At 36.1% G+C, this 12,212-nt stretch overlaps 1 protein-coding gene across 1 annotated transcript; it reads right to left on the reverse strand.

The window, feature by feature from the left end:
* Window positions 1-6,455: 6,455 nt before the first annotated feature.
* Window positions 6,456-8,133, reverse strand: LOC113500502 (trypsin-1-like). The gene is made up of 4 exons (XM_026881327.1): window positions 8,052-8,133; window positions 7,601-7,802; window positions 7,211-7,469; window positions 6,456-6,852 (listed from the first exon to the last, which is right to left on the reverse strand). Exons 1-4 carry the CDS (start codon window positions 8,077-8,079, stop codon window positions 6,550-6,552), a joined length of 792 nt encoding a protein of 263 aa, XP_026737128.1. The 5' UTR covers window positions 8,080-8,133; the 3' UTR covers window positions 6,456-6,549.
* Between the last annotated feature and the right edge of the window lie 4,079 nt (window positions 8,134-12,212).

Here is a 12,212-nt window from a genome sequence, read left to right on the forward strand (position 1 = left end):
TTCGCACAGGTTTTATATCAATGCCATTGGAAGTTCATTCTCTTCCCACGGGAAGTTGGGCTGATGTCCTTAGCCGGCCAAAGGTCAACAACCTTGATCTGATGCAATTATATTCCGAGAACTACACATACTGGCTCTCCAGCTAACCACTTCTGGTAAAGGTCGCGGTGACAAGTATTTCTTACAAATTTAATTAAAATTAAGTCAAAAAGTTTGAAGAAATATTTCTAATTCTTTAAAAAGTTTCTCAGTGAACTGTTTTTAAATTAATTTGTACTAATCATAAAACCGCTTAAACTGAAAAGATTATTAAAAAAACTGATTTTGTAAAGTTCCAAATTCAAATCAGTTTTATTTTTTATTTGTCGAGTCGTGTCTGGTTGTCTATTTTTTTTTTCAAATGGTAGTTAAATCAAATTGGCGGGAATAAAGCGTATCCGTTTTTATTTTTTAAAATTTCAAAAGGGTCGAGTTTTGTTTACATGAATATTTAGCAGTCATTTCATCGTTATTTAGAAATTGATTTTGTGTCGTATTTATTGAAAACAAATTTACTTATTATACAAAAATGCAATATTATTATAAGTTAGGACTCTCATAGTAAAAGTCGGTAATCCCATGCGTTGTTTTTACAATGGTTATAATAATTTCGCCATATTTTTATTTTACGCTATATTTAACTTTAACTTATCGACGTATGTTTACGTTCGGCTGTCACGCGATCTAAACGAACTTAGGAAATGCACTCGCACGACTTGCAGCGCCATCTACTGTTGACGACAACAAATAGATAAGCTTGAGTAACTTATTTCTTAAATGTTTGCAACAAAAGAGGTTACTTACCGCTTTTGATTTTTCTAAGAAACTTCTTGATACAAGTCATTCATAATATTGCTTTTTATTTTTGTAAAAGATTTTTTCAGTCTAAAACCGTTAAACCTTGAACTTTTAATCCAATTAAAGACACTTCATTAAATACTTCTTCAATTAAAATATAGGTTAATGTACAAAATGTAATTAATTCCATCTCAATATTAAAACGATTTGCAAATAAAGTCATTTAAAAATCACGGTGCTTAACTTTTAAATCTGTTCCGTAGCTGGTAATACGTTATTGATATTTGTGAAAAGGCAGGATAATAATATTTGTATATTGCTGTCCAGTTCCAGTTGAGCTGTGCATCCCCCCGGGTGCTGTACAAAATGGGCCGTGGAGGGGGATGAGTGTATTGTGTGAGGGGTCTGTTTGTGGTGGACGCGTTATAGTGGTGTCCACAATGGCTGGAGAGGTAGGGTCGCGCCACAATGAGCCCTGCCGCCTAATTGTTAAACTGAACGGGGGTTGAGCGTCCTGTCAACTGTTCCGTCACAGAATAAGTAATTGAGAATGCTTGGAGATTTTCTGCCTACAACCTCGTTAGTTGAAATACTTTTGGCAGTAATTAATGAATTAGATGTTTTAATATTATTTATAATTATGGATGATGTTTTATGTTTGTCTTATCTGTTTTGTCTTTCTGCACTTTGTTTACGATGTTATCGATATGAGTTAGTAACGTCACTACGGGATTGTAAAGTCGTTTCATTCATTCATAGAATTAGTTTATTGTTAAGTAACGGTTAACTATTATTAGTTTTGCTAAGTTTAACTTATGTATAAAAAATGCGCTCTTTTTATTGGGATTGTTCTTGTGCCGAACATATCAATATTGAATCATTCCGCGCACGCGATTTAAGTGCCCTACAGTAAGCCAAACAATTTTCATCGACACAATATATGTTAAGCAATTAACAAAATACTCAAGCACCAATATTTTAATTAAATAAAGCCGACGCCACTAACCGTGAAGATGGCAATAAACTTTATCGTTACCTTTTTAAATCTCGAACAGTGCCTGAGTGGCCTGATACCGATCACAAACTCCCGCTCAACAATACACTTCATCCCTTATTAATTATTTTATTGTAAGCATAAAGGATGTCGTAATCGTTAGAATAATAATATCATCGCGCCGCATAAAGAACCCCAAGTAGCGACAACACAAGCGTAAAAATGACACGCCGTGCCACCAATATGTTTGTGTGTAATATTAGATTTATTCGACTGGGTCACGCATACAAGCGTAGGCAGGCTACCCCGAGCCGGCTCGCACCTCGCCCGCCGCCCGCTCGCCCGCTCGGGCGCGGAGCGGGAGCTGTGGGGGCAGCGCGCACACTCACGCGCCGCCGACAGATGCTCACGCACACACGCGCGCCGCGAAAGGGAAAGCTACACTGTGTAAACAAATCGCGGGAGCGAGTGCCGTCCCTCTCCGTTACAAAGCCCGTGTGTGTCACATCATTGTGTGCTGTCGACGCGAACCGACGTAGATCGTTCTGTGAAATTGCCAGGTAATAGGCCGAGGGACTTATAGCATTACACTTACTTATCGGTGGGTTTAGACGCTCAACGGCCTAATCGAATTGAATATCGTCAACGTATTGACTTTTTGAATGTTTCAAGGATTGGGACTTAGTTGTTTAGAATTGAATGGATTCAGAACAATCTACGTCAATCTTGATGGATAAATCTTGGTTTTAAACCACACGTACCTACACGATTTTATGAACAACCAACTAGATACTTCATCATTTTCAAAACCTCATTCGATTTACGTCGACACTTAAATTTTTCCCACCATAAACAATGGTCTAATAAAAAACAAAAAACAAAGAAAAAAAACTTTAGACTTCCGTAATTTGAGAAGAAAGATGTTCAGTTATGATTACGTGACGTCAAATATTGATACAGTGGATATGTTTAGTGGAAGTGTCACGGCGCGCCGCTCAGCGCGTGACGACAGAGATTAGAATTGATCCGAGTAAGACGCCAGGGCCCAACTCGACACCTATTCGTGTATACGTTATTGCCGTCTGAGCAATGCCACCCCAGAATTAAGTGGCGTACGCTCCGTCACTCTACTAGGGATGGGCGCTTACTATTTGGTTTATCGATAAACTTATTTTACACATAGTATTGAAGTTTTGATTTTTAAAAGAAAGCGACAAAAGCCTGCTAAAAATGCTTTTTGTATTTTAAACTAGCTGATTGAAATTAAACAATTTATCACCATGCATAACGTTATTCAATCATTATTTTCATGATACGTCGCATGAATAAACTCATGTAAACTAACACTAATTTGGTTAATTAATTAACATACGCTCTGATATTCCTTTGAATAAGCTACGTATAGATTAAATCAACTGTAAACTAAACACCGAATGTCATCATAATATTAATCATTAAACATCGCTGAATGCGCCGCAACAGGCTTGCGAATTATGACTATGGCATTGTTAATTCAGAATCGTCCCAAAATTTATTATGGGGTCGTCGAAACGAGACAAAACATTCTATCGATACAAACTAATGAGCGGGACAGAAGATGTTTAAATGAGGGGGTGTCGTAAATAAATTTTTGCGCTTATGTTTCAAAGATCTTTAATCACCATCCGTTTGAATCTGAATGCAACTTTGTTTGCATTGGGGTAGAGTCTAAAGTTCGTTGTTTGTGTGAAAGCTAAAGAACAATGTGGTAGTCTAGAAAGAGGAAACGGATTACGAGCGAGTGTCGGAAGCTTTCACCGTATTTAACGAAGATTACAATTCTTTCTCGATATGATGTTTACATAAGTGTTGATTGTTTGTTGTTTAATTTAGTGATTTATGTGTTAAAGTAAAAAACAGTCAAGTGCGAGTTGGGCTCGGGACTCCAGGTTTAAAAAAAAGTGTTAAAACTGTTAGGTACCAATCGAATTAACAACTTTACAACAGATGCTTCACCTCGATATTTATATTAATAATAATCTTTAAAAACAAACACATAATGAGAAGGTACAACTACATCATCTTTAAAAAATAAATTGTCTAATTATCACAGTTCATGAGATACAGATTTGTAACGGACGGACTTTCAGCCGTAGTAAAAGTTTTCCGGGTTCACCTTAACCCTAGAACCCAGAGCATGTTAAAACATACTAGTCTTTGTAAAGCGTCAAGCTGACTACCATTGAAGCCACACAAATGTTACATAATTAAAAGTGAATCATTCATGCTTCCTTGTTTCTATAAAATCCCTATTTGTCTTTATAAACACTTAGTCATTATTACTACATTTTAAATAACACTATTTATCCTACTGAATCTAAGTAATATCTTAACGATGAACTTGAATTGGTAAACAGTACATGCTAAGAATTGACATTAACACCACTCTATAATTAAAAGATGTAGGTACACGTTTCAGGCAGAAATGTTTCATCAAATTTGGTTCGGCAATTTACAAGACGCAAATTTACTTACCTAAAAAATCAAAAACAAATTTTCTTTTATTACTTAACAGTTCTAAGATGACAAATTTTTGCCTCGTCTTTACCCCTCTAAATTACCTATAACAAAAAAACAATGTTTTCTCGTGTTATAAGATGGGAACCCCTAGTCTACGGGATCCACGAGGGACGCCTCAAATCCGATAGGTGCTAATCATAAATCGGATCTCGTCTCGATTCAAATGAATCGATCAATCAGGGCAACAGCGGGCGGCGACATCGATGCAAGACTGTCTTTGTTCCAGTCAACGTTTTTTAAGGGGATTTTATGTTAGCCTTAGCATTTAACTGATTAGGGATTGATTTGCAAAATTTTTAAGGGGAAGTTGAGCCGTTCGTAGAAATCAGTATTTTTTTAAAGGGTTCTTTGGGAGAAATTGAACATGGCTTCCCCTTAATTAGACAAAGTGCTTCTAGTTGTTAAGTTCATTGAACATTTAACGGTAACTTTAGTTTAACTTTCGTTTGCAATCTATACTTTATACTGTAACGCTGAAGAATTTGTTTGACTGTTTTAAACGCACTTATCGCAGGAACTGTTCACCCGATTTGAAAAATTGTTTCAGTGTTAAATAGCCCATTTATTGACAAAGCCTACAAGACATATACGATCCCGCTATAAATAAAAGGAGCAGAACAGTGATAAAAAAGGTAAGTTAATATCTCAAAAAGTGAGAAACTGTGGAGTTAAATCGAAATCACGTTGCACGGTCGAAATCTCTCTCACGCATCTACGAGCCATAATCATTACAGTATTTTCTTTTTTTAATTCATAGTTCAAACACACACTACTTAATAACATACTCTTATATACGGAACACTTTAATATTGACCATTCTATTCTATTTCCGCGTTCTTAGGGGCGTCATCTCCATTACTGCGACGCCTTATAAACCACGTTAATTATTGCTTTATAAGGTGTAATGTATCTATTTAATCATCATCCACGTACTGAACACGCATTTTACTTTTGTTTTATTTATATTGTTGTAATAATGTGTGTGTAATTAAGTTGTAAAGTCTCTGTAACTGTAAGATGAGTTTCCTGAATAGGTATGGGGGAAATATAGGTAGGTATATAAAGATAATGTGGTGTAGTCAGATGTAGAGTGATGTCTTTATTATGAAAGAAAACTATGCTTAATTTGCGAAAAAAAGTCCCGTTCAGCATCATAAATCATTGGGCCACATGTCATGTTGAATTAAAAAAAAACAAGCGTAGTTGCTGGTTCAGTTGCAAAAACAATTGAAGAATCTACAAATAACATTTGACATAAATAATCCAAACAGCTACTCCTAATTAGAATGCAAACACATTCGCAACGCGATAGCAATAATACATTCAAATATTCGAAAGAACTGTTCGAATTGTTACTATCAAGTTTTTCAGTACAATCCTTGCTTAACACTAACGGTTTCGTAAATGACGGAACATTATCAGTAGGTACGTTAATAATGTCATTGACACGTACTTAGAATATACCGTATCCGCCAGTGTTATTGTAGAAAGTTGTTTGTATTTAAATTAGTCTCTTTCATCCGTACAATGCACTCCAAGTTCAATAATCACTTGTTGTTTATTAACATCATTTACATTATATGTCATCATATCGTATTACATTTCGTCACATAAAAAAATTATCTTATGATAAACTATTTCTATCGTTCATCATTGGCCTAGCCTTTTCCCAACTATGTTGGGGTCGGCTACCAGTCCAACCGGTTTCAGCTAAGTACCAGTGTTTTACAAGGAGCGACTGCCTATCTGACCTCCTCAACCCAGTTACCTGGGCAACACGATACTCCTTGGTTCGGAAAAACTATTTCTATCGTTATACCTCTTAAATTCTACGTCATCTACAGGTTATCTGGGATTACTGGTACATTTTTTCCATCAGCGAGTTATCATGGTAATGGCATCATCATACGACTATGCCTCCTCTTTCCTTATTTTGTCATATCTGACACCGTCCATAGTTGCAACTCATTGGTTTTCAACACCTTTTTTAACCTTCACCACGAAGTGCAAACCTTTGCCCAACCTTAGGTCAGCTTCCAAGGATTTATGAAATAAAATTAACAAGCATTATTCAACATTTATTTCTAACAACCACCGCAAAACAAATGGATCCATTCGCAATAACATACAATAAATAAATTTCAGATCATTCTCCAGAATTAGTTAATTAGGGTCATTCGCTGCTGTATCCACGTATGGTACATGGAGACTCTAGTATAGACACCAGGGTATTGAATGCTGGCACAGCCTTCACCCCAGGATACGATTCCCACGACATGGTTATTTGCTACTAAGGGGCCACCGGAGTCACCTTGGCAAGCATCTCTCAATGGGTTGACCCCATGTGCACAGACCATGCCGGAGGTGACAGCGCCGATGCGCATGTATGCGCGCATGCATGTCTGCTGGTCGACAATCTGCACGCGTGCGGCCAGGAGCACAGAAGACGATGATCCCTCGTACTGAACAGAGGAGAATGTGATTTTGGGAAATAAAAATATATAACACTTGAGCAAAAGAAAGGCTTATAGAAAATATACAGATCTTTGAATACCATCACTGATTGAATCACTTGAATGTATTGACAGTAATTCGTATATCGGACAGTATTTCAAATATTGAAAAAATAATTGATGTTTTCTATATGAAGCTAATAACATAGTCAAGGGATTCTGTCTTACCCATTACCCGTTTTTAAGTTCTTATGCAACGACTATAATTGTCCCAATTTCACTAAGAGATATTTTATAAGATTTTTTAATAAGTAACTGTCGAAGGACTTAGAAATGAAGGGATAGCCGAATGAGTATTAATATTTACCGAAGTTGTCCCAAATCCAGAAACAATGGCTTCAGTACCAACTGGCAAATTAAAACTTTCTCTTGGTATAGCCACTGGAGCTACTGAAATACTAAAGGTTATAGTCCTCGTAGTTCCCAGGACTGCTATGTCATGTTCCAGGGTATCTGTGGAGTATTGCTCATGAGGCAAGACTCTTGATATGTCGTACGTCCTTCCCCCAGTAACACGATTGGTTGTCCCAACGGTGACTCGTAATGATGACGGGTTTGCAACGTATCTGAAATAAATTATGTAGAGATGGTGAGCAAAACAAGAATTTGTTTTTGTAACGCTACGGCTAGCTAAGCTACTTAAATTTTAGTATTAAAATATAAAAAAAAAACCAATTGTTAATTTATTGTCACTTACTGGTCAACACAATGGGCAGCAGTTAACAATCCTCTATCGCTTATGATCACTGCACCACACATGTGAGAATATCCAGACACAACCCTTCTTTTCAAGGAGGCTTGGTAGGGGACATCTCTTATGTCTGCTTCGTATCCATTAACTATTCTTGCTGCATCAGCTGTCTCAGGAACAGGAGACGTTAAGACATAGCTTGAACATCCTGAAAGAAAGAAAATGGAACAATCATTCGGATGAAGAGATAATGGGAAAATGACAGTTTTTTTTTAATTCTTCTTATCGTATCTTTGATGTACAACCTGATATCTCAGTCACAAGAAGCAGGTCTCTAACGTGGTTTTGCACACTTTTGAAAAACAATAACCTATATGTAAAAATTAGTTACTCGTATTTTCACTAATAACGATGTAAACGTATAAATGTTTTAATAGTGGTAAATGAACAGTCTTACCTAAAAACAATAAGAAGGTAACCTGCATTTTAGTGAGTAACACTATCGACTAAACAATGGTATCCGACAGATGTCTAAATATAAGATACTTTATCTCATCGAGTCAAGATCAGGCAACGTAATCTTGGAATTTACAAAATATTTATCGGGTGACGACTACGTAGGTATCAGAAATCTGGATGATGTTACGGAATCATGTATATTCCCTTTACCTTCATCTGACAATGTTACTAGAGTCACTAGGTTTTCGTTGAACAACTTGGGAATAAGGCTGATAAATAACTATTCAAGGATAATCATTGGATCTGTCGTTTTTGCATTGTTACCTAATAGTCCATTTCATCCATGTTTTTTTAAGGATCACGCGTGCATTTGGCAAAAAAACCCATATGGCAATCAAGTTTTTATCATATCAGTTAGATAAACTACTGATATGCCTTAACGTTTATTTTTATTAACGCTTCCCGTTAATAGCTGTCTAACTCTTTAGCGCATTCATGGTATTTAAATCGATGATTAGTTTAAGAATGAAACAGGTGTGAATCCACAATCAATACATCTGATCGATAAAAACTGCACTTCGATGGAATATTTATTCAATTAAATATTCCCATTTCAAATTAGAAACTTATGATAAGACAAATGATAAACGCAATGAGATGTCACGTTATTTTTATCTAAATTTAAAGTGCTACTTTCTAGGATGAAAATAAGGAGTATATTATTATCAGCGAAGGCTTTTCCCAGAGGTAAGTTTGGAGTATTTTACACGTAGTCTTTGACACATTTATATCGTGTCGGCAAAGAATATATTTCCTGTCACAAAATGAGATAATGTTGACGTCATGATATTACCTTTTCTATGTTTAGATATTGGGAACATGGGATTCTACAAACAAAGATGTTGACCTTCTCTAAAAATAGTCACACAGCCTACCTTCATTAAATGTGACGAAACCTTTTTGGTGTTAAATTTTGGCAATTCTTAGAATATGTAGATGTTCTTTTTTAACTTATAGATGAACAGGTGGTATTGAAGTGTTAACTGAGATCATACAGTTACACAGATCCTGCAGTGGCACTCTATGCCATTTGGAGCGCCATGTTACTTCCAGATCCGCAACGGGGTTACTTTAAGAGGTGGTGATAGGCCGCCACAATCCAGAAATAGTGAATAAACTTTTTTTTATTTGATGCATTTTAGAAATTAGTATTTTTGATTTACATGATGATAGTCCTGTTTTTCTGTTGCATCTAAGTGCCATGTCCCCGGATGAAGCCTTTAAAATTTACAACTGCATTACACAATTTCGGAGGAAGCACGTAACGAAAAAACAAATTTGGCTGAAATTTATTATCTGATTACGAGCATGACGTAAGACGTTTAATTTCCCATGACTGTGTTATTCTGAGGACGAGTCCAAATCATAACGAGGTGCAAATTATATTAACAGCTTTTTAATACAGAACTGCCGTTGCGGCCGACGTTTTATCGGCAATCAAACCGTTGTCCCGGGCTCAGCAAATTTATGGACACATTAAACCATCGGAAATTGCTCGGTAATGAGCTTCATTGAGCATAACTTTACAATATCGTTTAGAGGTAACATACTCGTTACTGCATGCTGTGTAATTATCTGGACTTTTTGTCGTATGCTGCGGATATTTGCGGATATCGCTTTTGATGTCGTTGGTGCGGTGATTCGTTAATTCTAATCATCTTCATGCTCTTTTCCTATTTTTCTGGTGGAGCTCTCTTTTAGTTTGTTTAAGAGATAATCTATTTGAGTTTTGACATCTTTCCCTTTCATCATTTTTCATTTGGTTTCCTCATTTGCAATATTTTTTGGAAAACTCGTAATGTTTGCCGATCACACGGGTGTTTGGCGTTATATTAATATCTTGAAAATAAATTAAATGTTAACGTATCTTAAAATTGAGTATTTCGAGTACATAATTATTCAATTAATATTACATAATAATGTTCTTCATGATCAATAGGTGCCTTTGTTGTGTTAATATTGTATCGTTTAGTTTCTAGTAGCGCCATCTCTTATCAGCTCGAAGCACAATAAATAACGTCTTAATTGTAACGAAACCCATATTTAATAAACACTCTATTTTATTATAGATTCAATTAATTAATCTTTTAACCATCACTTATGAGCTGAGTTATTTTGAAACATTAATTGGACGAATCAACAACGAAATGCGTAAAGTGAGCGTAATAAGCCTATTGGGTAAGATAAGATAGTGTTCATTAAATCAATAGAAAGCCGTGTGCTTTGTGCATGGGAGTGTATGGCAGTGTATGGGATCGGTTCATCCACCCACGCGGGGCACATTCCGGCGGGAGCCAAAGACCTCTCGCTTCCTGGATGGCACACAGACGAATAGTAGATCAATTTTACCGATGTTTAAAACTGGATTGTTTTAATGTGGCTTGTTTGGGCGACCGGCCCGTTGCTATGGGGACACCTGTGGAAAGTAATCTCACGCTTATGGTATTCGAGTATTAGGAAATTAATGTTGCTTTAGATTATGTAAGAGGCATTCAGCTCTCGATGTGGGGTCCCTGTACAAACATGACTGTCAGTCACGGGAGCTGATTAGGCGTGGATGGGGACAAACATATACTAGAGCTACTGTATAGCGTAGTACATTGTTATTCCGTTAAATTTAAATCTTCGAATCACCTGCGAAGTGAGTGTTTTGGTATCACACGTTTGATGTTTCTTTGTCACGCGTTTCCTCCTCGCTTATTTACGCAAGTGTGTGCTTGTATAAATATATCAGTAAGAACAGCAAAACAGAAGATACGGTCTATCTTGATACAGTAATGTGCACTTTAGAGACGTCGTCAAAGAGCCGAGTTCCTTAATACGGAAAATGCACCTGCGGATAATTCAATTAAAACTTTAAATTTAAGACTATTTGCGTCAGTAACGTGCCAACTTATTAATACAAAACAAAGTCGTCCATCTTTTTAAGAATCATGATTGGACAGTCGCAACGATTCAATAAGCACATGCAAATTGTGTCTTATAATTAAGGAAATAAGTACACGTATTAATAAATAGTTGGGAGTTGACGTCATTGGTTTAGATGTGAGAAATAGAAAACAAGTAATTAAACAATGCTGTAGTATGTGTTGCTATGTGCATGTTTGCGTTCTCGTCTTGCCCGTTCATCCGTGAAGGACGCTTTACGCCGCGATTTGACGGCCGACTTCTAACCGCCGTGCGGCAGTGTTGCGGGCCAAGTCGTGAGCGATCGTGCCGTGTGTTCAATTGTTTTGGTCCGAATACATGTTGAGTAAGGCTATGTGTTTTTTGTATGGAATTGGGCTAGAAAAGAGCTCGCATAATGAGCAGATAGAAATTATTCTTTGTACAAACATTATAAATGTATCAAAGTTATGACAATGTAAAAATGTATTTGTGTGAATTTCTTAGCGAAGTAGTTAAAATCTAATTAGTAAAGAAATTTAAAAAAGAAAGTTTCTTTATGCTACCAAGTTTGAAAAAAAAAACAAGAATTTTCGTCAGATATTCAATAGACGTTCTTTTTCATGACTATTGTAAAATGTTTGCTGAATTATTGTTCAAAAAAACTTTAGTTTTTTTTTATTATGTTCTTACTACGAATTTCTCATCATTCTTCATTACGAAAAAAACCTCCTACATACTTACACTAAACACCTTATCATGAATTAACGCCCTTATCTTGAAACTTGCACCTCAACCTAACTCAGGTATCAGATGTCCAACAACTTGTTAGTATTATCATTATTGCGACTGTCGGACGTTTTATTGACAGTTAATATGTTATTTTGTCATATATATCTTACTGTGAATTCATTAATTCATAACTTGTGCATATTTAATTCTATCAGATGAATGGTCAAATCATTGATTGTCATAACACGAGGACCACACAAATTATTATTCTTAGTTGTCACTGGAATGACTTTAAGTCATTCGCATAAATTTAAAATTAAAGCGATTGGATGACTTTCTTATTAGGTTTAATAGCTTTCTTTATATTGAGATGCAAATGATGATACGATTAGTAATTGATACTAGTAGCGACATCTAACTGGGTTCTCTTGTATATCTATATACGTGTTGCTAGGGATCAGTTCATCTCCATAAATCACCT

The sequence above is a fragment of the Trichoplusia ni genome, chromosome 14 (assembly GCF_003590095.1).
Source record: "Trichoplusia ni isolate ovarian cell line Hi5 chromosome 14, tn1, whole genome shotgun sequence".
Lineage (NCBI taxonomy): Eukaryota > Metazoa > Arthropoda > Insecta > Lepidoptera > Noctuidae > Trichoplusia > Trichoplusia ni.

What these genes read in the sequence shown, in the direction of transcription:
- LOC113500502 (XM_026881327.1), bottom strand. Translation starts at nt 8,079, where the DNA reads ATGCAGGTTACCTTCTTATTGTTTTTAG. An exon ending in TACCTTCTTATTGTTTTTAG is followed by an intron (nt 7,803 to 8,051) that starts GTAAGACTGTTC and finishes TCTTTCTTTCAG; the next exon opens with GATGTTCAAGCTATGTCTTA. An exon ending in CTGGATTTGGGACAACTTCG is followed by an intron (nt 6,853 to 7,210) that starts GTAAATATTAAT and finishes TCCTCTGTTCAG; the next exon opens with TACGAGGGATCATCGTCTTC.